The following is a 26,896-nucleotide window of genomic DNA, read 5'->3' on the forward strand; positions in this document are numbered from 1 at the left end:
AATGGAAAGATAGGTAAGATATAAGGGAAAAAATTGTTACCTTGTTTGTCGACACTGTCAGAAGGAGATGTGAGTCCTTTAAAAGGGAATGAGTCCTCGTCGAATAGAACATGGCGAGACAAATAAACTCGTCTTGTGGTCATGTCCAAGCATCTGTATCCTTGATGGTTCAAAGAATATCCAAGAAAAACACAGGACTTTGATTTTGGTTGTAACTTGTTTTGCGTGTATGGTGTTAGCCATGGAAAGCAACGGCAACCAAACACCTTCAAAAACTCATAATTGGGTTTTCTTTGAAATAATTTCTCAAACGGAGATGTATCAAATAATACACGAGTAGGTAATCGGTTTATTAGATATGTGGCAGTTGAGCATGCATCAAACCAAAACGTAGTTGACATGAAAGACTGAGCAAGCATAACCATGGCAGTTTCGACAATATGTCGATGTTTTCGTTCAGCTAAACCATTTTGTTCAGGATGTTTAGGGCAAGAAAAACGTTGAGAAATACCATGAATATCAAGAAACCTTTGAAAAGAATAATTCTTATATTCACCACCTTCATCACATTGAAGAGTTTTTATGGATTTGTTAAACATATTTTCAACTTTGGCTTTAAACTTCACAAATATCGCAAAAACTTTAGATTTTTGTTTCATGGGAAAAATCCATGAATATCGCGAATAATCATCCACAAACAACAAATAATAACGAAAACCTTCGTTAGAAGGAATTGGAGAACACCACACATCTGAATGAATAAGTTGCAAAGGAAAGTGAGACCTAGACTTGGACAATTGGAAAGGTAATTTAGTACTTTTACCTAGAGGACATGACTCACAAAAGCGTACATCAGAGGTACCATGAATTGGTACCAATTTTTTTGAAATTAAAAACTTGATTATTGGTTTTGCAGGATGGCCAAGACGTGCATGCCACTTTTGAACCGACACTCGAACTCCCACACATGCAGTAACAGAATGCTTGAGACAGCCACTGCCATTTGGAAATGGGTACAACCCATTCTCACATCTCCCTTGGAAAAGCGTCTTCCGTGTCTTGAGGTCCTTTACAAGGAAAACATGGGGAAAAATAAGTAAGTAACAATCATTATCTAGGGTAAACTGATGAGCAGAAAGGATATTAGTGGAGGTAGTTGGGCAATGAAGAATGTCACGTAAAACAAATGAGCAAGATTTAGTTTGAAGTTTACTGGAACCATAATGTGCAATTAAGATGCCCGTGTGATTACCTACACCTCCTACTCCTTCATTCCCGTGATACTCTTTGGGATTGGCCAGATTGTGAATGTCAGGAGTAATGTGTGCATTGGCTCCTGTGTCTAGAAGCCAAGAACCATTCTGCTGTTTGTTAAGAGTAATTGGTGAAGAAGTCATGGCCGAGAGTCGTTTGGCCGGAATTCGTCCTTCAAAGGCAGTGTTCATGCGCTGGTAGCAATCCAATGCAGGATGACCTGGTTTACCACATATCTGACACACAATTCTATCACCACAAGAAACAAACCTTTCGCCAGTACCTTGATTATTCTGCGAAGCATTGTAATGGCGAGGATTGGGACCTCGTTGAGCACCACCACGATGTGAGTAGTTCCCGCGTCCACCACCACGAGAACGACCACCCCCACGTCCTCGAGAAGCCACGAAGGCATTAACAGTGGCTCCTTCAACCAACGGAACATTGTGTTCCACCATTCTCCTTTCTGTTGTCAGCAGCAAGGATTCAAGGGCAGGATAAGTAATAGGGTTGTCACGAGCTTGTGCTGCGCTCACAGTCATCTCATATGCTGGTCCAAGATTATTCAACACAATCTGGACCAGTTCATCATCACTCACAGGTTGCCCAGCAAGAGCAAGATTGTCAGCAATCGCATTCATGCGATCAAGGTAATCCGCCACAGAGAGATCACCTTTTTTGGTCTGCAACAATTCATTCCTTAGAAACAAAATACGATTCTGAGACGTGGATGCATACCTTTGCTCCAGAGCTTCCCAAGTAGCTCGAGCAGTTCTTTTGCTTGCCACCACAGACAAGACAGACGCAGTCAGAGATCCATTAATCCAGCTAAGGATCATTTGATCCTGTTGCACCCACGTTGTGTACGCAGGATTCACGGTTGTCAAACCAGCAACATGTTTTGGGGGACACACTAAGGTGCCATCAACATACCCCATCAAGTCCCGGCTTTTTAAAATAGGGAGAATTTGAGCCAACCACAGTGGGTAGTTGGTTCTATCAAGTTTGATATTGACGATAATGGAAAAAGGTTGAAAGGTGGTGGTTTGGGGGTTAGGGTTGATAGCAGGGACATTGTTTCCAGCCATGGAAGCGATGATGGACAGAATAATAGGTTAGGATCTTTGTCGTTAGACAAAAAAGGCTCTAGAGACCATATAGAAATTTCTGATTTGAATTATGTTACATTTCCTATCTGAAAGTCTTATACTTATACACAATAAAAGAAAGCTTTACACAGGTGCAACAACACAGCAACATTCCCTGCTGTCCAGGTGCAAACGCACAGCCAGCACACAACATAGGTGCAACAGCAATAATAAAATGTCCTCCCTGCTGTCCATGAGTCAGCAATCACATGTCCTCCTTGCTGTCTTTCCTTTATGGCAATGATGACTATAGTTGTAATGATGGCAGGTACATACACCCATGCTTGCCGACTAGGATTCTGCACTGCATGTGGAGCATCAAATCATGGAGTGGATGAACCTGCAGATTGACTTGGGTTAACATCAGGATGGTCAAAGTTGAATTAATTCATGTACTCATTTAAGTTCCTTCTCGATCAGTTAGATTATGATAAAAGGAATCCTGGTTAACAAGAACAAGACGCTGATCATGAAGCTTCTGTATAATCTTATCGCAAAATGTAGTCTTACCAGAAGCTGCCCCACCAGCAAAACGAACCGATGTTCAGATAGACGGAGAAAGAGAGTTTTATCTTATATTGCGGTTGCAAACTTGCAGATGTTGTAAATATAAGCATTTATGTGTGATTACATAAATAAAAGTAGGAATTTAACATGGCTCGTCGGTTAGGATCATGTACTTATTGTATCTGTTAAGGGATTCCTAAACCGCCACTCAATACTACGGTCTGGTGGTATTCCTCTTTACTTGGAAGTGAAAGGTTTTAAGTTCGAATCTTGTGGATAGCGAATTCGATACTAAATTAAGTTGCTCATTGTATAGCTTAGGCGAACTCCCCCTCTTCCTAGTATAAAAATATCGATGTAATATAAAAAAAAAGGGATTCCTAAACCATAGAAGGATTAATATAAATATAAGGCGCAACGCATGTGAAAAAACAAGTTCCCCTCTCTCTCTCTCTCACGTTCTCTCACTCTAATTAAGTTTTCTGGACAATATATATTATCAGCGCTTTTGTAGTTCTTGAGAGCAATCTTATTGGTGTTTGGAGTTCTTCATCCAAGTAATTTCTAAACTTAATTTAAAGTTCTTGTGTTAAACTTGACTATATGAACATCACCACAAAGAATGAACTCAATTTTACACTCGGAATTATATTTTGATTATGTCTTTCGATTAATATGAATTACTTGTTGATATATGTGTCAAAAGAAAAAGAAAAATCTCTAGGAAAAAAAAAAAAAAAAAAAACCCTAACGTCGAAGGCTCCAAGACCAGGACATCGATGCCATATGACTAGGGGTGGAAAAAATTCCCGAAATTCCCGAAATTTTCGGGATGCTATCCCGAACTAATCCCAAAATTTCGGTATGGGATTCGGGATTGGCTTCTCGATATTTCAGGAATCCCATACCAAACCGAAAATATATAATATTAATTATTATATATATTTATACATATATATATATATATTATTCTTTTATAATTGATGCTAGTAGTTTCTAATTCATGCTCAGCAACCTAGAATGCCCTACACCTTGCATATTTTTCATGTTCTGTTTGATATTCATGTGGATTTTATTATTGCTGCTACCATGGCTGATGATTTCAGAAGGCTTGATTCTTTTGTCTCTCAACAGATTGCAAAAAGAGTTTAATTAATTTGAATTTTGACTATGATAAAAAGAGTCAAGCATGCCAGTGTTCAATTAAATGGTAGTGTGAATGAAATGAAATTCCTAGTTCATGAATGTGTTCTTGAATTATATATTTGAAGAACAATTCATAATTTCATATTTCAATTTGGGATTCCCGATTTGTCCCAAAATCCCGAAAATATTTCGGGATTCCCGAAAATTTGGTTTGGGATTGGTCTTCAAATTCTCATCCCGAAAAATTTCGGTTTGGGATTCGGAATACTAGTTTCGGTATGGTATCCCATACCAAACCACCCCTACATATGACTGTCTTTGTCTCGATCTTCGCCTGCGTTGCCACCCCTGTAGCTGATTTTGGATTCATCTATAAAAAAAACAATTTTAGACTCTCTCTCACCTTGCTCGCTTGCTATAGCTATTAGCTGTCAGCTATCGACGACAGAATACTGAAGACTGAAGCCCCCCAATCCCCTCCCTGATTTCTTTCTGATTCGATGAAGACCCACAAAGTTTGGAATCCAAATAAGACCTCTAAAACAAGGTAATAAGCATTTTACTCTCACATTTGGTTTAGGGTTGGTTTAGGGACTCCGAGACTGCAATGCACGCTTGATTATTCATAGATTGCATATCTTCATTATTTATTATTAATTTCTGTGCCATATTTTGTTTTAATCTCTTTGCCATGCACACACCATAATTCTTTTCCGACATCGGTGAAAGCAACTGGATTGCCTGCCATTCTTTTCGTAATTAGCACTTCAATGGTATTCCAGTGTTTAAATATTTACAAAATTGTCAATATTTTCGGAAAATATTTGAAAAATCAAGTATCGATATAGAAAGGGGTGTAATTCAAACTTCACCCTACATTAATTTTGATATAGGAAAATCAATGAATATCGACAATATTCACCTATTCTCAAGAGAAATTTTGTCATAACTCATTGCATATTTTGAACTTTTAAAATTCTTTTAAGCAATTTTCTCTAATTTAACTCATTGCATATTTTGTCATACTCACCTCATTGCAAATTTCCATAATTTCCATCGTAGACAACTGATATCGATATTTCTATAAATTTGCATATCGATATTTCCAAACTATATAAATATTTTGAACACTATATTCCAGGATCGAAAAGAGAGAAATGAAGAGAAAAGCCTTAGAGCGATGCTCAAAGCGTCATTCGAGGGACATCTTGGAAGTGAAGGGAGTTGAACAGAATATTAATGAAGATTCTATGCGCCAAGTTTCTGGGATTCCTCTAGCTCCTTCGAACCAGAATATGAACCCTGGCGTTACTTTTGTTCTCGAAAAGGCTTCCTTGGTGCCTGCTTATGTCGGGAAGGTAACCATTTTTATTGTAATACCTGCCTCCTTAATTTTTCTGCTTCTTTTGCTACTTGTTCGTTACTTTTCATTTACCTTAAATATATTTCCTTGTGTCAGAAGTACCAAATTTTAAATCCAGAAATACACGCGGACTTCTTACGGAAAAAGAATATGGATCCTTATAGATACAGACCTGACATTGTTCACGAGGTGAGGTGCCTAGTGACTTTTTAAAGATTGAGAATGATAGATTGAACTCATTACATTCCCCTCAAACATATATGACAACTTGCATCAGAAATTGCATATCATCGTTCTGCAATTGCAAAAATCACTTTTGCTTTTGTCTCAGCAATTGTTTTTATTTTGCAAATCCGTTTGTATGTTCAGGCCCTCCTTCAAATTATGGATTCCCGACCTTGTATGGCCGGCAGACTACAGCCGGTATATGTTAAAACTGACGAAGGGGTTCTCATCAAAGTCGAACCACATTAATATATTCCTAGCCATTTTCCTCCATGGTGTTTTCTTTTCAAACTTCATCTTTTAATTTCCCAAAGCCTGTTTTAATCTATTGTTGCAGCACAACTATTGCAAAAGCTCCGCATTAAGGCCAAGGGTCGACGTGAGACACTCTTGCGTGTGGTTCAGAATGTTGGAATTTTTGGATCGTCGGACCCGCCCCACTCTAACGATACTGATATCGTCTCCAACTTTCCCATCTGCCCAATCCGTCAGGTGTGAGGTTTTACCACAAAAAGCCTCGATATTAGTTAGAGTGGGGTAATACTATTTAAACCTCTTTGGTTTTCTTCACCCCACCGATGTGGAACACTTTTAACACTCCCCTCACGTGTAACCTCATTTAGTGGTTCACACGTGGAGATCCACATCGGTAATTGAAACTCAGAGGTCAGCTCACGTTGGGCCCACTTGTTTTCAATGGAACTCAGCGGTCGTCTCTATATTAAGAGTTCATACTTGTTTCCTTATGGGTGACAAGCTCGTTGGCTTGCACGGGCTCGCAACCGTGGGCTCTGATACCATGTTGGAATTTTTGGATCGTTAGACCCGCCCCACTCTAGCGACACCGATATTGTCCCCAACTTTCCCACCTGCCCAATCCGTCAGGTGTGAGGTTTTACCACAAAAGGTCTCGGTATTAGTTAGAGTGGGGTAATACTATTTAAACCTCTTTGGTTTTCTTCACCCTACCGATGTAGGACACTTTTAAAGCTCTGGAAAATATTCCAATGTATCAATCACTACTGATATAGCAGAATCTGAACCAACTCAAGGGTCAAAAGTTCAAGATGAAATTGTACTCCCTGAGGTCATTTTTGATATTTCACAGGAATGTTTGAGTTCTAATGTTGATGGTTCAAGCTCACAGATTGATCTATCATAGAGCTATGATTTTACTCCAAAGAAATGGAGACCCTTGAATGAAGTCATTACACAGTGTAATGTTTGCATTATGGAACCTAAGAATTATGAAGAGGCTGCTCTAGATTTGTCTTGGATGAAAGCTATGCAACCTGAGCTAGACATGATTGAAAAGAATAATACATGGATGCCGGTAGACAAACCATCTAGCAAACCTGTGATAGGTGTGAATTGGGTATACAAAACAAAACTGAATCTTGATGGAAGCATTCAAAGCTAGACTGGTTGCAAAAGGTTATTCACAGAAGCCAGGAATTGACTTCAATGAGACCTTTGCACCAGTTGCTAGGCTTGACACCATAAAGACTTTGATAGCTCTTGCAGCTCAGAAAGAATGGCAGTTATTTCAGTTGGACGTAAAGTCTGCATTCCTCAATGGTGTACTCAAGGAGGAAGTCTATGTTGATCAACCTCAAGGATTTGTCATACAAGGCAAGGAGGATAAAATGTACAAGTTAAATAAGGCATTATATGGCCTTAAGCAAGCTCCAAGAGCTTGGTATGATGAAATTGATTCTTACTTCACCAAGGCTAGTTTTAAAAGAAGTCCTAGTGAAGCCACTTTATACACTAAGGTTGAAAACTCAGGGATTCTTATAGTTTCTGCGTATGTTGATGATATTGTGTACACTGGAAGTAGTGACACAATGCTTGACAAATTTAAAAATGACATGATGCAGCACTATGAGATGACTGATTTGGGATTGCTACACCATTTTCTTGGTATGGGAGTTGTACAAACCAAGAAGAGCATTTTCATACATCAGAAGAAATATGCAATAAAGTTCTAGAGAAATTTAGACTAAAGGGTTGTAAATCTGTGGGAACACCACTTGTAACAAATGAAAGGCTGTGCAAAAATGATGGAAGTGAAGTTATAGATGACTTTGAGTATAGGAAATTGGTGGGAAGCCTTATGTACCTTACTGCCACTAAACCAGACATAATGTTTGGTGCTAATCTCTTAGCAAGATTCATGCATGGTCCAACTAAGAAACATATGGGAACAACAAAGAGTACTGAGATACATTCAAGGTACTATGGACTTTGGCATTGAATATGTAAAAGGAAAGTCAGCACTTCTTATTGGATATTGCGACAGTGACTGGGCTGGGAGTATTGATGACATGAAAAGCACATCAGGGTATGCTTTCAATCTTAGCTCGGGTGTGTTCTCTTGGGCATCAATTAAACAAAACATAGTGGCATTGTCTACTGCAGAAGCTGAATATGTAAGTGCTGCTGAAGCAACATCTCAGGCCAAGTGGTTGAGATTTGTTTTGGAAGATTTCGGGGAAAAACAGTTTGAACCTACTATGCTAATATGTGATAACACTTCAGCAATAACTATTGCCAAGAATCATGTGTTTCATCAGAAATCAAGACACATCAGCAGAAAATTTCACTTCATCAGGGATGCAATACAAGAGAATGAGATTGAGCTTATTTACTGCGAATCTGAAGAACAAATGGCAAATATCCTAACTAAGGCCTTACCAAAGGAGAAGTTCAACGATTTCAGAGAGATGCTAGGAGTCAAATCAACTGCCAGCTTAGAGGAAAATGTTGATGTTTAAGCTTTGCAGCTGCCTTCTGATTCAAGTTTCTTGTTTTCCTTTGTAATTCAAAGTAGTTGTTCTTAGTTTGTAATGTAGGGCTCATATTAAATCAAAGCTAATAGGCTAGATGTGTGCCACATGGTATAACAACTCACTTATAGGTAAGCATGTGTTGTGCACATGAGTGTGTGAGGTGGATGAGTGAGTGTGCCTTCAAACGGCTATATCTCACCCCCCCCCCCCACTCTATGCTTCTAGATGTATCAATTCAGTCATAGCTGAATAGAATCAAAAGGAGAAATCTCTCCGTCTTCTTCGCACCTTAATTTCTTCATGCTTTCTTATTGGTTTATTTTGATATGTGCTCTGATACTTCATAAAAACCACATACCCATATAAAAACACAAACTCTATCATGGTATCAAAGCTTTCATTTCAATCCCATTTGGCACTCTCATCAAATACTACATCCCTAGACAATATAATTTTATTAGTGATAGAATCCAATAACCTGTATCCTCTCACTGGTTCCATACCCCACAAAAACACATTTGTGACTGTTGCACTCAAGTTTGTGTCTTAGATTCATGGGAACATGAACATAGCATGCTGACCCAAAGATCTTCAAGTGTGCAATTCTAGGTTTTCTTCCACTATAGGATTCAAAATGAGTCATCTTATCCAAAGCCCTAGTGGGACACCTGTTGAGGAGATATACTGCAGTGTGCACAGCTTCTGCCCAAAACTGGTATGGCATGCCTTTTTCATGTAGCATAGTTTTTGCCATTTCCACCACAGTTATATTCTTTCTTTCTGACACACCATTCTGCTGTGGTGTGTATGACATGGTTAGTTGCCTTTGAATACCAGAGACATTGCAATAGTCACTGAATTCAGAAGACATGAACTCACCACCTCTATCCCTTTGTTCTTCCAACTTTTCCCTGACTTTTGAGTACTAGAGAACCCACTGGGTTTTTGAAACTTAGACCCAACATTTAGACTAGCAAATGCCTTTTCAGTAAAGTGTTCAACATGCATATTAAGCATTTGTTCATAACCCTTCAGAGAGGCAACCATTTCTTGGATTTCAAGCGTTTCGATATCCTTTGAATGTTCAATCACAGCACAGATAGAGTCATAACTTCTAGGCAAGCTTATAAGTAATTTTTGAACAACCCTTTCCCTAGATAGTTCTTCACCATAACCCCTCATTTGATTCATGATGTCAAACAGTTTAGTAAGGTATGCAGATAAGGATTCATCATCTCTCATCCTAGTATACTCAAATTCTCTGCGTAAACCTTGCAATTTCACATTTCTAACCTGTTTGTCACCACTGAATTCTTGTTGTAGGATATCCCAAGCTCTTTTGGAGGTTTCTTCGTTAGAAATCCTGGGAAAAATCTGATCAGTCACAGCTCATTGGATTAACCCAAGAGCCTTAGCATCCTTCATTATGATCTCCGCAACGTTTGTTGGAGTTTCAATAGCTGCATCATTCTCTTTCGTTTCATCAGATACCACAACCACAGTAGATGATTCTGGGATAGTGAACCCAGTCTCTACGAGCTCCCACAGTCCATGAGACTTGAGAATGGTTCGCATTCTGATATTCCAGAATTCATAGTTCTCACCATTGAAAATGGGAGTGCAGAGCTCAGAACTCATTGATCTAGCCATATTAGACTCAGATATTCTATTTTTTTAAGAAACGCGATTCTTCAGCGATGAAGCTCAAGAAAAGCGATTCACTGAAGAACACAGAAATCACATATTCACGCCCAGATTAAAGCGATGAACCTGGCTCTGCGATGTGGGACACTTGTAACAGATACCGAGGCCTTTTGTGTTAAAACCTCACACCTAACGGATTGGGCAGGTGGGAAAGTTGGGGACAATATCGGTGTCGTTAGAGTGGGACGGGTCCGACGATCCAAAAATTCCAACATAGTATTAGAGCCCACGGTTGTGGGCCCGTGCAAGCCAACGAGCTTGTCACCCATAAGGAAACAAGTCTAAACTCTTAATATAGAGACGACCACTGAGTTCCATTGAAAACAAGTGGGCCCAACGTGAGCCGATCTCTGAATTTCAATTACCGATGTGGATCTCCACGTGTGAACCACTAAATGAAGTTACACGTGAGGGGGAGTGTTAAAAGTGTCCCACGTCGGTGAGGTGAAGAAAACCAAAAAGGTTTAAATAGTATTACCCCACTCTAACTAATACCGAGGCCTTTTGTGGTAAAACCTCACACCTGACGGATTGGGCAGGTGGGAAAGTTGAGGACAGTATCGGTGTCGTTGGAATGGGACGGGTCCAACGATCCAAAAATTCCAACACAGAACCTTGTAGCTCAGCATCTGCCTGCCAACTCCGTCAAAATAGGTAAGCCTCCAATAATGCATGGTTTTGTTTTCATTTAAAAGCTTCCTTATATAGAAAACACGCCATCACTTCAGGATTTTCCGTCAGTTCGCAAAAGTCAGCTCAGCTATGAGAGTATGTAAATGCTATCAGCGATAAGGCCAACCTTTTTTTTGTGGTATGAGCATTATACTTTCCCCTCATATGTTCGCATCATACATTTACTATCTGGTGGTTTGCTCATTTGTTCATTAACTAACCTAATGTTCAGGTTGGTGCCATGGCTCATAGGAAAATTGATAGCGAATATGTGGATGATTTCATATCAGGTTGATCTCTTATAAGTTATAACTTTCATTGTTTAGAATGTATTTGCTTCTACGGCGATTTAGCCCTATTTTACCATCTGGACAGCAGCTTATCACTACTGCCCATCATATTTCCAAGCAACCAAACTAATCAATAAGCCTGAAAAATGAAATCACGTTTAGTAGGTACCAACCTAAACAACCTAGGCTTAATACATGTCCATGACATTTGCAACCAAGGAATATTCACCACATACAGAAGTGATGCTTATGTTGGAATTTGAGTGTCAGTCACGCTGCCATGCAACATTACTAATTCACGTGTCATAATATAAGTAGGCTATATAGATGTTCCATTAGCAAATAGATTCCTCATGTTATAACTTAAATGGATTGGTGGCCACATGGTGATGTGATAGTCACACTGAAAAGTATATCGACCCTATGACTCTCCCTTGGTAATATTCTTTGCTTTGAGTGAGAAGTTGTGGTACCAGATTCCATCCCTTAAAGTTTTTTAATTGTTTTACAAGACTAAATAGTTTTATTTGAGTCTGATGTTTCCTTTCATTGCTATCCTTATATTGTCTTTCTGATTTTATTTGTTGATAACAAGTATGTATGTGTACTTGCAGTTTCTAGATATCCACTGAGCGCTGGGGTTTGCCTGAGAAGTATATGTATAGCATTGGAGAGAAAGTGGAATATTTTGTGAAGAAAATGTTAGGAAGATGTTTTTAGACTAAATTTTATAGACCACGATGAATTTAACCATCAGCTACCATATCATGTGGTCTGAGATATGATTCAAGTAGATGGGGTATCATCAGTATATTTAGTTGGTCCATTTAACTATTGGAAAGGACATATCAAGTTCTAGTTGAAACCTTCATTCATTTTTTAAGCATTTAAAGTTGCATTGTATCGTATGTGCCTTAATTGGCGTACTCGGGCTACATCGTCAATTATTCCAAGTACCTATTTAAGTTTGACCAAAAAAACCAAACAAGAAACCTTTTGATGAAACATACCCAACTGGGCACAAACACAAACGAATAATTCCTGCAAGTCTCATTTCTGTCCAACATTATTTTTACAAGTTATCATGTTGCGATACACTCGACCTTTCGAGCTTGTGAGCAAAAAAAAATTCTTACGGTCAAATTTGATGTAGGAGCACCAAGGAAGTAAACCAATATCTACCCCCATAGGAGAGGTTTTTGGGTAGGGAAATCAACTTAAGGGATTGTGAGAGGGTATGTGATCAAAAAGTGGGTCAGTGTTAACCTGACAAATTAGGGTTAACTAGCCAAATTAGGGGGTAGAGTAGCGTTTTTTTTTTTGTCTGAATCCACACGGATACATGGTTCAATTGCTGATGCTAAATCGTTACAAGTAGGGTTGAGCAATGAGCATTACATGGGTTGGTCAGGTTAGACTTCAACCTTTGGCTAACCCAATAGGCCCAAATTGGCATTATTGAAAACCTTTTTCCACCCAAGAAAATTGACAAATCAACTCATCTAAACTATTCTAAAGCGAGTTAGGTTAGACATGTTCTAAAAGTTTGGATTATTTAGTTTCTTTCTTATTCCTAAGTGATTGTTGGAGAGGAAAATTTCGGATACTCCAATTATCTACCAACAAGTAATCTTGAACACGTTGAGAAGCCTTAGACACCATCTTCACTTGTCAACAATGAGAGCGGGGGGACCTGCAAGAAAACACTCCGACGCTCAAGTCAATCATTGTTCAAAATAATTGCAAGGCATTGTAAAGCTATCAGATACTTCCCTTTTTTTCTCCCCTAGGCTGGTGGGATTCTTGGCCTTTTATAGGCATTCAAGTCTTGGGCTCCAAGTCCCACTTTCCTTCTATTTCTTCATGTTCCATGGAGTGGGTATTATGTTACTTGATGTAGCTCCACTCCTCATGTTTCGTGTGCTAGTGGCTTATTTAATGAAGGAGTCATTTTTGGCTCCCACATTGCCCCCCTTTTTTCTCTACAAACACATATTATTTAGAGTTTGTAGAGGAAAAATGTTTCTTTGCAAAAATTCATTCAACTTGAGATTTCATCATTAGTGGCTACGATCATATGGTCTTTGACCATGAGTTTGGCCTTCGGCCACGGTCATATTGGTCTTCGACCATTAATTTTGGGTCTTCGACCTTCGGCTCTTATTCGGTCTAGGTCTTCAACCCACAATCTCATGATCTTCGATCATCAATTTATATAGTAATAGTATGCCCCCAAAGTAATTAAAATTTTAATAACATCAACAGTACTAATGAGCATCTGTAAGATAGAAACTCTTATCTGTTGGGCAACTTTGTTGTTGTCGAATTAAATGGATTTCCTTTGCTAACAACCCTTGGGTGCTTGCCGAATAACTGTTAGGCAATTTCATTACATCCGTTGCAGCCATAGTGAACTTTGATTGTGTTTTGTTGCTTTGAAACCTTGAACACATGTTTTGCTTGATGACTTGGTAGGAACTTATTGTCTCTTTGTGCAATTGTTTTCCCAAGCTAGAATTGAATGTTTCAGTTCTCGTCCTTCTCATCTTTTGAGTACTTGTTGCCCCAATGGAATGGTTTCTTCATGCAATTCCTCAAATGGTTTCTTCGTGCAATTCCTCAAGGACAAGTTACTTATCAGGCATCATCCTTGACTGTCTAATATTTTGGGCTTCTTTTTTCTCTTCATGCCTGTGTTTTCCACAGATTCATTGACTACAATCCTCATGTTTACGTTCGTTGAATCCCTCACTAGAGGCATCCCCAAACAATCTTCCTTCGTAGCTTGTGAGAGCAGGGGGACAGGTGCTCAACTAGCTTTCTTCGCCCTGTCATATCTTCGTATAATTTACGAGTGAAGGCTGACATCTTATGATACAAATAAGGATTTACAAACGAGGACTGACATATAATTTACGAACGAGGACTGACATATGATTTACGAACAAGGATTTACGAACCCGTGATTTACGAACAAGGACTGACATATGATTTACGAACAAGGATTTACGAACCTAACGAGGACTGACATATGATTTACGAACAAGGATTTACGAACCCATGATTTAGGAATGAGGATTTACAAACGAGGACTAACATATGATTTACGAACAAGGATTTACAAACCCGTGATTTACGAACGAATTTACATATGATTTACGAACAAGGATTTATGAACAAGGATTTACGAACGATGACTGACATATGATTTACGAACAAGGATTTTGATTTACGGACGAGGATTTACGAACGAGGACTGACATATGATTTGCGAACAAGGATTTACAAACCTGTGATTTACGAACGAGGACTGACGAAATTTGACTGAGAAGGTTGTCTGACAGGCTATACATATATGTATTTATTATATAAACTTCTATCCCATCTTGTCGAACTGACGAAAGCAGCAGCTGCAGCACAGAAGTCTAAAAGCGTGTCTCCCTTGCGGAACACACCTAGTCTGCACACCCATTATTTAAGGTTTTGGCCCATGCCCCCATTGTGGCTTAGGTGGAAACCATAACTTCTTGATACGGCTTTTGTACGAATTCCCACAGACGGCGCCAATTGTTGGAGAGGAAAATTTCGGATACTCCAATTATCCACCAACAAGTAATCTTGAACATGTTGAGAAGCCTTAGACACCATCTTCGCTTGTCATCAATGAGAGCGGGGGGGACCTACAAGAAAACACTCCGACGCTCAAGTCAGTAGTTGTTCAAAATAATTGCAAGACATTATAAAGCTATCAGATACTTCCCTTTTTTTCTCCCCTAGGCTGGTGGGATTCTTGGCCTTTTATAGGCTTTCAAGTCTTGGGCTCCAAGTCCCACTTTCCTTCTATTTCTTCATGTTCCATGGAGTGGGTATTATGTTACTTGATTGTAGCTCCACTCCTCATGTTTCGTGTGCTAGTGGCTTATTTAGTGGAGGAGTCATTTTTGGCTCCCACAGTGATTATGAGTGATAAATAAACCAAAATACATGTTAGGTTAGACTTAAATCATGTAATTTGAGTGTTGTAGGATCACTAGTTGTTACTTAATATTTAAATTTCATTATTTACCAAAGAACAAGTAAGTGTGTTTAATAACTACTAAATTTGTTATTTAATATTTCGGTCTAGTAATATACCTTTTTTACTTGTAAGTGAGAAGTCTTACGTTCGATTCTCGCCAAAGGCGTATATAAACCACATTATTGCTAGTTTATTGTGAGACTAAGCTCATCCTCTTCCCTTTAGTGTAGATAATATTGTTTGTCAATAAAAAACATAACTACTAAATTTTAAGTATATGTCTACAGAATATACATGTATGTTTAAAAATGGTTAACATTCAGATTAGTTAATTTTAATTGGGTTAATAATACTTCTACTCAACACAAATCACCTATTAAACGATGATCAAATTTTTACAATTTACAGCCCAGCCCAACCCAACCCAGTTGGACTGGTCCGGTTGGTACGAGAATACCGAATGTTATGAGATTCTCCACCCTCCCCGCCTCCTCCCCTCCCTCTCTTTCTGACTTCCTAACCTAATAGCTTCCGTTGCGTTTGGTTTATATAGACACCAAAGAACCTAGCTTTGGTGTGAATTTATGGCATATGACATCATAAGCTGAGATTTCAAGAACTTTACATTTTCCCTTCAAATTTCTCCTCATTGGAGCAAAGAAATCAGAAAAAGTATATTAATTTCTCTGTCCTGGAAATGGTCGGCTCACTGCTACGAGCAAGAAATTCCATCACCAAAATCCCCAAAGTCTTCCCCCCAAATCCACAAATTCTCACTCCAAACTCAACCCCAATCCAATCCCACCAAAACCCATGTCCCCAACTCCCTCATCCCCAAAACCCTTCAAGGGTTTTGCAGAATTCTTCCTTTTCAACCCAGTCCTCCAAATTTCCGGAATACGAAATGCCCTCAGTCACTTGGGGCGTCGTCCAAGGCCGGAAAGAGAAGCTCGTCTCCAGGGTCATAATCTGTGACTATTTGAAGAGCTTAGGCATAATTCCTGATGAATTGGAGAAGTTGGAGCTGCCCTCTGCTGTTGATGTCATGAGGGAGAGAGTTGAGTTCCTTCAGAAGCTCGGATTGTCGATCGACGACATTAACGAGTACCCGTTGATGCTCGGATGCAGTGTGAGGAAAAATATGATACCTGTGTTGGCTTACTTGGAGAAAATTGGGATTCCCAGGCCGAAACTTGGTGAGTTTGTTAAGAATTACCCGCAAGTATTGCATGCTAGTGTGGTTGTTGAGCTTGTGCCGGTTGTCAAGTTCCTTCGTGGGCTTGATGTCGAAAAGCAGGATATTGGTTATGTGTTGCAGAAGTATCCTGAACTTCTTGGATACAAGCTTGAGGGGACAATGAGTACTGCGGTTGCATATCTTGTTAGTATTGGTGTTAGTCCTAGGGATATAGGACCGATGGTTACACAGTATCCTTACTTCTTGGGAATGAGAGTTGGGACTGTCATTAAGCCGTTTGTTGATTATTTGGTTTCATTAGGTTTGCCGAAAAAGATACTGGCTAGGATGCTGGAGAAGCGGACGTACTTACTTGGTTATGATCTTGAGGAGACTGTTAAACCAAATGTGGATTGTTTAATTAGTTTCGGGATCAGGAGGGAATCGCTTGCTTCGGTTGTTGCTCAGTACCCCCAAATTCTTGGGCTGCCCTTGAAAGCTAAAATGTCTTCGCAGCAGTATTTCTTTAGTTTGAAGCTTAAGATTGATCCTGAAGGGTTTGCACGGGTGGTTGAGAAGATGCCACAGATAGTCAGCCTTCATCAACATTTGATAATGAAGCCAGTCGAATTCCTTCTTGGACGGGGAATAGCTTCTGAGGACGTAGCTAAGATGGTTGTAAAGTGTCCCCAGTTAATTGCGCTGCGTGTTGAGCTCATGAAGAATAGTTTCTACTTCTTTAAGAGTGAAATGGGGAGGCCACTGAAAGAGCTTGTCGACTTTCCGGAATACTTTACTTACAGCTTGGAGTCGAGGATTAAACCTAGGTACCAGAGGTTGCAAAGCAAGGGCATCAGGTGTTCGTTGAAATGGTTCCTCAACTGTAGTGATCAGAGATTTGAGGAGAGGTTGCAAGGGGAGTATATTGAAACAGAGACACCGGGTCCATCATTTTATATGGGTGGGAAGTTAGAGCTCCCGGGAAGTGAGATGGTGTCAGATGAGGATGATGAGAGTGATGATGAAGTACTTTACAGACGCACTGTTTCCTTGTAGTAATTTTTGTTGACTTCAGAAAATCAAATTTATCTTAAAATGTTATTCATATTCATCGGATTTGGTTTTTCTTATGCCTGTTCATATTTGGTCATTGTTCTATTTTAGTTTGACTTTTTCTTTCTTAATCATGTGTATGCATCTTATGTAGGTCTTAAGATTGTTAAAGACAATGAAAGTAAAATCATTTTGCCTACTTTAGTTAGTATATTCTTTCAACTAGTTCAGTTACCTGAAATCATTAGCTTTGCCCTTTGATGGATCAGATTCTGATAGACAATATCAACCGTCATCCAACCTACGGGCACTGTTTGCTATTATGAATTATGAATTCTGGTGTCGAAAAGGATGTTTGCATGAATGTCTAAAGTGGCCTAACTTTGTGTCCCATTTAGTTTCTTTATTGGGAAACTAAATGTTTTTCTTGTGATGGAAAATGCGTTGCTCTTTGTTCTGTCGCAGAAAGATACACTATCATTACATAGAAGCATGAACAGGTAGAGTTCTTGTATTGATCATTAACTTATAGTATACGTGCTTCTTAGTATTTGGAAATAGTTTCTCTGGTTTTTTTTTATGAATACCTTGAACTCTGCTACTTCTCTTGTGTGTTTCCCCAATTGTCACAAAACATCCCAGGCTAGTAGACAACTATGATGATGGTTGACACCAAGTCTGTCTAGCCTTATTTGAAATTTACTCGTATATCATGTTAATTTATTGCTTTAAAGTCAATGAATGCATTCATGTAATGTTGATGATGGGAAATCGATATTTAAATCATCTGATAATGTGAAGTTGCTTCTTTTCATACCTAGTGCAATTTTGCTATAGCTGTTTGTACTGATGCAGTCAGATATGGGTCAAGACTTTGTCTTTATGATGACCTTGCTTGCATGAGCAAGGCTCAAGTCTCCAGTATTTATAAAGGAAATATTTGTCTCCCAAGAAGTATATGTACGTAAATAAAGGCCTAGGAGATTGTATTTCTGGTTTCTTAGCTAGTATTTTCCTTCCAACTGAATTAGTGACTCTGCACCTGACTACTCCGAAGATGCAGATCTTGTACATATGTTCAGTCACCACAGACCCTGTACAAACTGCTTTATTCCCAACATCGTAACCAAAGAGTTTATATAGACATGGTTCCTCAAGGGTTTTTAGGCACGTCGCAATCATGAACACTATGGCTCATTAATGTCCAGACAAATTCGCAGGGTTGTGTCTTCACTCTGCTGTCAAGTGTTGATGTCATTTTTGTTTGTGGATATTGGCAAAATTTATGAATTTTTTGATAGGTTGCACATGTAGGAGCTGGATCTGTAATTTACAAGGGTAATCAATCTTGAAATTCATCTTGTTGCTGGTTGTGTTTGGGGCCTGGCGCATAACATTTTTTTAGCTTTGCTGACTGTTCCATGGTTGAGAATGATTCTTTTGAAGGTCAAAAGAAGATGAAAACAAAAGATACAAGCTTTTCTTCTCTGGAATTCGGGAGATTTTTACCCACAGTACTTTGGAATGGATACATCTACTGTCTCGAGTCTGTAATCTGGATTTCACTGATATTAGGGCGAACAATGCCATTGTGGATTTCGATTGAAGGAGCTACTCAACAGATGTGGAGAAACTGGCTAGAAAGGTTAGATTTTGTTCTTTGTCATATTAGCTTGTGATACTTTTCTGACCCTGGTTCGTTGTCGTTATAGTAGAAGCCTATTCTGTATTCTGGGGGAAGGTTTTATTTGAGCTGCCACTAGAAAGAAGGGTTATCGGCTTCTTATTGTGGTGTTATGATCATTCTCTTCCTCTCGGGGAAAACTACGTGTTGAGATATACACAGTACCTGAATCTTTGTCATTTGATTTACTTTGATATCCTATTTTCCAATTCTTAGCAATGTAATATGGAATTTGATATCCATCTTGAAGCTGTTGGTGAAGAATGGTATGAGCTACTGATGTTTATTGTTGTCCGTAGGTTGCGAAATATGTGCAGTGACTGAAGAGACGCTGCAAAAGGAACAAGGAGGAAGAGACGCTGTCAGCAAACCCTCATGTTTCTTACCAAATGGCATGGCATTGAACAACCAGAACAATGACCAGATTGTGAAACCAACTAGCTTTTGGTACGTTGATACTTTTTTCTGATGTTGGATTGTCCATCAAGTTCAAATAGGTCGTCGTTTACATCCCCACTTTTGGTAGCCCCGCAAATTAAAGTCATTGGGTTCTTAATGGGCACCTAATGAACTTCATGTGACGGTTAGTATTCATAGTTATGGTGATGAGATTGGTCTTGGTGATGATGATGTAATACGCTTTATTATGATTTTCCTACCATGGTGATGATATTGGTCTTGGAGATGACAACCATGTTTTTTTTATTTTTTTGCTTTTTTAACTAACGATATTATGTACATTAATGAAATGGGAGAGTGGACTAAGCCTCATATTGGATTAGCTATAATAATGTTGTTCAAATTCGCTTTTGGCAAGAATCGAACTTAAAACTTCTCACTTACAAGTAGAACCATGTATTATTTAGATTCCCACCGAATACATGAGACACAGGCAAAGAATCGGTTATGAACGCTCTCGGACTCTCCTTAAAGCCCATCCAGAGAGAGATGACAACCTATTTCTAAATTTTTATATACGAATTTTTCAATTTAATTCACATGACCCAATTTGATTAGTTTTGTTGTCCCCTCACATGTTCCACATAAACACACTAATGAAATTTTAACGGAACTTAACAGCAGGGACAACATTGATGTGCAAGAGAGCATAACATAAATGACCAAAAGTATGTATTTGCAATAAATAAATGACCATTTTTGATAAAATAAAATTAAAAAAAAACTTTTAAATAAATATATCACATTCTTCACATCTGACTATTAGGTAAGAATTGTATTAAATATCTAAGTACTCCAACGTTTAATGTCTTTTAAAAATCCCTTCAATCTAAATTTGACTACGCACTCCAATTGGACTATGTTAAGGAGATCAAAATTTTTAAAACAAATTGCAAATTAAATGATGTGTCACCGATAAGAAACAAGCACGTTAATCGATACTTAATTAATAATCTAATCATCTACAACCACATTATTTGGTTTGCATATTTAATTTTAAAAATTTGGTATCCTTGCATTAATTTAGGTGAATTATTAGGGTTTTGGTCTCCTAATTGGTACCATCACAAGAGTGAGAAACATTACGACGACGCCGTTTTGTCCCTTGATTCAAAATAGTGTTCTGACGAGTTCTAGTAAAGCAAACAGAGTTTAAAACCTTCACAAGCTCTGCTCGTTCTCTTCCTCTACCGCCAGCCTCTCTGATTCTCCAGGTGAGCTTCCTCCTTCTCTTCTCTTTTCTTCTTTCCCTTTTTCTGTTGGAATTTTCTGTTTGCTGTCCCTGATTTCATTTGGGGTATTTTGGATTTTAACTGCGATGGATGATGTAAAAGCAAAAATGCTAAATTTTGAGCGCTCAATCTCATTCATTTATTAGTAGAAAACCAGCATTAATTCAAATTACGTAATCAATTTATCAACTTGCTGCTTCTCATTTTTCTGTGAATTGGGTAATGCTCGTGGCAGTCCATTTTTTCGGTTATGGCTGCTGTTGCTGCAGATTTTTCGTTTGGTTTTGGAGGTTTGATTGTTCTCGTTTCTTTCTAGACCCTTGATTTTTTTTATTAGTCACAGTTGATTCTTGCTTTGGCACGTTTTCAACATTGAAGCACAATCAGCTTGTGTATTTCGTTGATCGGATAATTCGAGTTGGCATGTTGTGTGTTTCTTCCTTTAGCACATTTTTCATGAGATAATTACAGATGACATTAGTAAATTTCTTGTTTCCGCGTTATAGGAGGCGAGTTGATGTATTTTCGAGCCAATGCTGCTTTGTTGTAGCTAAGACAATGGAATGGGAACTAGACATGGATTGTTCAAACAATTTGTGGGTGACCTCTCTTTCCTCGACTCCACACCCTTTGGGAAGCTATTGGACTCATGCATCCGAACCAAGTCGGCACGTGATGCACGTCGCATCCATGCCCGTATCATCAAGACCCAATTTTCCTCGGAGATTTTTATCCAGAATAGGCTCATTGATGCTTATGGAAAATGTGGTTGCTTGGATGATGCACGCAAACTGTTTGATAAAATGCCTGAAAGGAACACTTTCACTTGGAACTCCATTTTAAGCACATTAATGAAGTGGGGTTTAATTGATGAGGCTGTGAAGATTTTTAGGTTAATGCCTGAGCCTGACCAGTGCTCATGGAATTCGATGGTATCAGGGTTTGCCCAGCATGACCACTTTGAAGAATCTTTGGAATATTTTGTTAGATTGCATGGGGAGAATTTTGTGCCAAATGAATACTCATTTGGTAGTGCTCTTAGTGCTTGTGCAGGTTTAAGAGAGTTGAAAATGGGTGTTCAAATTCATGCTGTAATTGCAAAATCCTCGTACTCATCAGATGTTTATATGGGGTCTGCACTTATTGATATGTACTCTAAATGTGGGAGTGTTTCTTGTGCACAAAGAGTTTTTGATGGGATGAATGACCGGAATACTGTTTCTTGGAACAGTTTGATTACTTGTTATGAGCAGAATGGCCCAGCAAGCGAAGCCTTGGAAGTTTTTGTGAAGATGATGGAGTGTGGGTTCAAACTGGATGAACTAACTTTAGCCAGTGTGGTAAGTGCATGCGCAAGCTTGTCCGCAATAATGGAAGGTCAGCAAATACACGCTTGTGTTGTAAAATGTGATAAATACAGGGATGATCTTGTTCTGTGCAATGCATTAGTTGATATGTATGCAAAATGCAAAAGAGTAAAAGAAGCCAGGTGGATTTTTGATGGGATGCCTGTTAGAAATGTTGTTTCAGAAACTTCCATGGTAAGTGGATATGCAAAATCGGCAAGCGTAAAAGCAGCAAGATTGATGTTTACAAGGATGATGGAAAGAAATATAGTCTCTTGGAACGCACTTATTGCAGGGTACACGCAGAATGGGGAAAATGAAGAGGCCCTTGGACTCTTTCTCCTCCTGAAGAGGGAGTCTGTTCTGCCAACCCACTATACATTTGGGAATCTACTCAATGCTTGTGCAAGTCTTGTTGATCTGCAGCTTGGCAGGCAGGCTCATGTACATGTATTGAAGCACGGATTTCAATTCCAGGTCGGGGAAGAGCCTGATATTTTTGTCGGGAATTCTCTAATAGATATGTATATGAAATGTGGATCTATTGAAGATGGCCGTCGTGTTTTTAAAAATATGTTGCAAAGGGATTATGTATCCTGGAATGCCATGATTGTGGGGTATGCACAAAATGGTTACGGGATTGAAGCTCTTGAATTATTTAGAAAAATGTTGGCATCAGGGGAGCAACCAGACCATGTCACTATGATTGGTGTGCTATGCGCTTGTAGCCACGCAGGATTGGTTGATGAAGGGAAAAAGTACTTTTACTCAATGAGTGAGGAACATGGTTTGGTACCATTGAAGGACCATTATACATGTATGGTTGATCTGCTTGGTCGAGCTGGCTGCCTTATTGATGCCAAAAATTTGATAGAGGTCATGCCAATGCAACCTGATGCTGTTATATGGGGGTCTTTGCTTGCTGCTTGTAAAGGTCATCGTAACATTACCTTAGGGGAGTATGTGGCCGAGAAGCTCTTAGATATTGAACCTAAGAACTCTGGACCATATGTTCTTCTCTCAAACATGTATGCCGAGCTCGGGAGATGGGCTGATGTTATACGAGTAAGGAAGCTGATGAGGCAACGTGGAGTTGTCAAGCAGCCAGGTTGCAGTTGGATTGAAATACAGGGTCATGTGCATGTTTTCCTGGTGAAAGATAAAAGGCATCCTCAAAGGAAAGAAATACATGATGTTTTGAAGTTGCTTCTTGAACAGATGAGGCGATCTGGATATGTCGAAGATGCTTGTGATCTCGAGTCCGATGAAGAACATGGTGAATCCCAACTAACCTCATTGTACCACATCGATATGTTGGAAGATGCAGCAGTCGGGTGATTTTCCTTGATAAAATTTGGTAAATACTCATCTTCATTCTTGGAAACGAAAAAGAAAAGAAAGCTCACAGAGTAATGTCATACTTTATTGTTATCATGCCTATGTTTCTTCATTTCAATTTATGGTGGATGATTATGCATTGGGTGGAAAAGAGAGAATCTCTATGTATTGGGGCAGATTATAGTGAGCTTCTTTAGTAATGGATCCATTCAAAGATGATTCAGATTCCTCTTGGATGTAAGTAGTGATTTTGATTCACCTGAAAAGCCGTTGTTCATATCACGGTTTATATGCAGAGGGCAAGATGCAACCGAGGTAAAGTCTATATCACCTACACAGGCATACAGCCTTCCCTAGTTTTGCATCTTCAGATTTCAGAAGGCATACAAGTTATCTGCCGCCCGACTTATGGGATAAATTGCCATTCTAAGTTTCATACCGACCGAAGGCTGTCCATAAGAATGGAAGGCGATCCCCATCCCTTTACCGAACTAAGAAACATGGCTTCCGTGTCAGTATCGACCCATGGAGACTGATAAAGTTGAGCAAAGAGAAAGCATTGATAGCAGCAGAGAAAGGATTTGAACCACTACCGTTAGAGACCAAATGTGGACGACCGATGATGAGCACACATAATAAAAGCGCGGCCATTGCAGGATCAGGCTTTACACCTCTGATATCCAAAGGGTGGATGCCAGGGGTCACCCGGCGGAAAGTTTTGAAGCCCAAGAAGGCGGTTTTCTGGCTCACCAACCATGTGTCTCTGGCATTGTGCCCTCACCAAAGAACAAGTAGAAAAAAAGAAGGAAAAAAAAGTACTATTAGAGAAAAAATTTTGACTTGAAACTGACAGTGGTGTAATTTTACATTCATGGAAATGCATGTTAATGGTATTCATGTTGTTCTACATCAAACTAATATTGCCTAATTGATGTGGGTGAGGCCAATCGACCAGGGGCCGTTCCATAGAGTAGCATAAAATATCGCTTTGTCAAAATCATAATTACCGAGATTGCCTAACATTTTGCATAATCGCGGAGCTCCTTTGGATGAACAGTTACATTTGGCTTCAATGGAATAAATAGAAAACTAACTCTAAACAAGAATGTTCTTTCATAATTAATTGTCATAACGCAACGTGAATATTAAGAACAAAAGTAACATCTTCATACCAAATTTTGTGAGAGATTTTTCAATGTGCCAGAAACACGGCTTGATACACAAAGTGTCATATTACAAGTGGTTCGATACTTGAAAAAAAAAATCTAATTAATTGTATTATGACATTTAATGTATTAAACCATGTTTCATATTACAAGTGGTAAAATCTAATCAATTATATTATGACGTATCAGATCGTGTTTTCGGCACATTGAAACAATTCTCTTTACTTTGGAAGCAAACTGGAATGCACAGATAACAGCCGGCAGCCTGGCACCAACAAATAGCCCAACATAAGCCCATAAAAGGCCCAATTAGACCATTACAGAAATGAGAAATCTTCTCCAACTCGTCAGGGTCGGAACTCAGAAACTCAGGAGGGAGTGAGCGAAAGAGGAAGAGGAAAGATAACAAAGAGAGTTGAACGGTGCCGTTTCGCAAGCCATCTTCTTCCACGAGCCGAAAAAGTTTCGTCCCAAAACCTGCAACTTTCTCCGGGTCAGTTTCATCCTCCTTTTCCCATCTCCTTGGTTTTTTTCGTTTGGATTTTTCTGTTGCATTTGCATATTCTAATTTTTGGGGGTTTTCGGAACGTAGTAATTCAATTTTCATGTGATGCAAATGATCGTTTGAACCCTTTGAGTTGTTTTAAGATTAATCTTAATTTTGATGATTAATCAAAAGTATAGAATTGAAGTTGTCATTGAGTTGTTATTTTAGTGCTTGGATTAGGAAATATTTCTACAAGACTTTGGAAAATTAAAGTTTTATCTCAATGGAATTTTGAATGGAATGTTGAATTTCAGTTACTTTTTGTGCTTGCTTGGTATGTGGATTGATCATATGAATTTTGATCAAGTTGTATAGGAGTATGGCAATGAGAGTGCACCGTGTTTCACTCCAACAGAGTGGCATTTGTTCCTTTGTGGTTGAGCATACGGAATTCATCCCTTCGGAATGATGGATTTAAGTATCTGTGACGAGGGATGCATTTCGAGGGAAAGGAGGGTCCGATTGTATTGTGGTTGAGGATATGAAAATGGATATTTGAAGTGTTTTACCAAGTTTTGTAAATTTAGGAATCAAAGGAAAAACTAAAATGACAGGACACTGAAAGTATTAATAGAGGCCATATTCCCAAGGATTGAAGAAATCTGGGAGACTGAGAATTCGTAAGGATTGAAGAAATCAGAAGCAAAGGTAACGTGGTTCTCAGTCCAGTTTTTTCATTTTTATATGTTTACAGTTTAACGGTCATTAATGGCATAGATATTGGTTTTGAAGAGGAATTTGAGAGGTTTAAATATAATTAAAACCAATCTTAATGGCTTAATCCTGTTTTAAAAAGGGGCAATGTTCGGACAGAAGATTAGCAGTTGGGCCTGTTTCTAAGGCCCAACCTTATTTATTTCCCATCTAGCCCATTATTTGATAGATTTAATAAGCAAAGCCCATCAGCCCAATCACAAGGCTAGTCATTCACACATTCATACTTGAGGAACATCAAAAGGTTGTGCAAGCTTGTAGCTAGAGTAGTAAATATCTTGTTCAAACATTCATACTTAATATTTGGTTGCGTAGGTAGAGTTTTAATCAGTGAGTCAACTCTACAACTTGTATAACAGTCATATCAAACTCTTGTGGATGTGATAATAACTTGAGATAGTGCATTCCATGATTCTCGCTAACTTGTTTTGTTTGTTTCAAAGACTTTCTAACACATATCTTTTGTACTTTCCTATTCATGATCCCTTAGTTTAGAAAAATTCTTCTACGCAGTTGTTCGTATGTAGAAACTATCACATCAATGGGATCACAAGGTACCTTGGATGCTAAGAAAATATAACGACTATTTTGTGAGTGGCCGCACATACTTATGACCCTTTAGTCGCACACTAAAATTTCTCCTTAGACCAAGATGCATCTCAACTTTACACCTACACTAAAAACACATCATATTGTTAAGGAAATGCATGGTAACTTATCATCTAACACCCACTTTCATATCTAAATCACTCCAAAAAGATTTGTTGTGAGAAATAGGGTTTGGTTCACAAATTTTCTTTAGTGCATATCAAAAGAAAGTTCAGTTCCGAACAAGAGTGCACCAGAGATAACCTTTGGGTTCTACCATCCAAGTCAATAAAAAGCCCAGTTACTAGCTTAATACAAAACATTATTAGAAATGTTCTAAGCCCAATAATCAGCCCAAAAACCGATGCACGGCCCGCAGTTGACAAAAACCCTAGCTGTGAGAGAGAATTCGAGAGAACAAGAATGGTGTTTGGATCAGGAATCCACGCGAAGCAGGTGGTGGTGGTGGTGGA

The 26,896-nt window shown here is 38.8% G+C and overlaps 4 protein-coding genes and 1 pseudogene across 7 annotated transcripts in view; all 5 read left to right on the forward strand.

Moving 5' to 3' along the window:
• Positions 1-5,212: 5,212 nt before the first annotated feature.
• Positions 5,213-11,795, forward strand: LOC148695434 (uncharacterized; annotated as a pseudogene).
• Positions 11,796-15,587: 3,792 nt separating this feature from the next.
• Positions 15,588-19,724, forward strand: LOC137734653 (transcription termination factor MTERF4, chloroplastic). Of its 2 annotated transcripts, XM_068473910.2 has the most exons (2): positions 15,588-16,315; positions 16,619-19,724. In XM_068473910.2, the coding sequence occupies exons 1-2, from the start codon at positions 15,817-15,819 to the stop codon at positions 17,350-17,352; spliced, it is 1,233 nt and encodes a 410-aa protein (XP_068330011.2). In that variant the 5' UTR covers positions 15,588-15,816; the 3' UTR covers positions 17,353-19,724. The 2 variants fall into 2 exon arrangements, with proteins under 2 accessions (XP_068330011.2, XP_068330010.2); XM_068473909.2 differs by having other exon boundaries at positions 15,589-19,724.
• Positions 19,725-20,596: 872 nt separating this feature from the next.
• On the forward strand, positions 20,597-24,322 carry LOC137735143 (pentatricopeptide repeat-containing protein At2g13600). 3 transcript variants are annotated; one of them, XM_088697468.1, is made up of 3 exons: positions 20,597-20,706; positions 21,231-23,427; positions 23,705-24,322. In XM_088697468.1, exon 2 carries the CDS (start codon positions 21,288-21,290, stop codon positions 23,406-23,408), a length of 2,121 nt encoding a protein of 706 aa, XP_088553594.1. In that variant the 5' UTR covers positions 20,597-20,706; positions 21,231-21,287; the 3' UTR covers positions 23,409-23,427; positions 23,705-24,322. The 3 variants fall into 3 exon arrangements, with proteins under 3 accessions (XP_088553594.1, XP_068330633.2, XP_088553593.1); XM_068474532.2 differs by having other exon boundaries at positions 21,231-24,322; XM_088697467.1 differs by lacking the exon at positions 20,597-20,706 and adding an exon at positions 20,942-21,014 and having other exon boundaries at positions 21,231-24,322.
• The window catches only part of ORC3 (origin recognition complex subunit 3), a 68,258-nt gene continuing 62,008 nt past the window's right edge, over positions 20,647-26,896 (forward strand). The window contains exon 1 of the mRNA XM_088697464.1: positions 20,647-20,706. The gene's annotated coding sequence lies outside the window, so the exon portion shown is untranslated. The remainder of the gene's footprint in view (positions 20,707-26,896) is intronic.
• Positions 24,927-26,896, forward strand: part of LOC137735152 (uncharacterized) — a 47,052-nt gene continuing 45,082 nt past the window's right edge. The window contains exon 1 of the mRNA XM_088697469.1: positions 24,927-25,067. The gene's annotated coding sequence lies outside the window, so the exon portion shown is untranslated. The remainder of the gene's footprint in view (positions 25,068-26,896) is intronic.

Source organism: Pyrus communis, chromosome 7 (assembly GCF_041283825.1).
Source record: "Pyrus communis isolate YQ-2024b chromosome 7, ASM4128382v1, whole genome shotgun sequence".
Classification (NCBI taxonomy): domain Eukaryota; kingdom Viridiplantae; phylum Streptophyta; class Magnoliopsida; order Rosales; family Rosaceae; genus Pyrus; species Pyrus communis.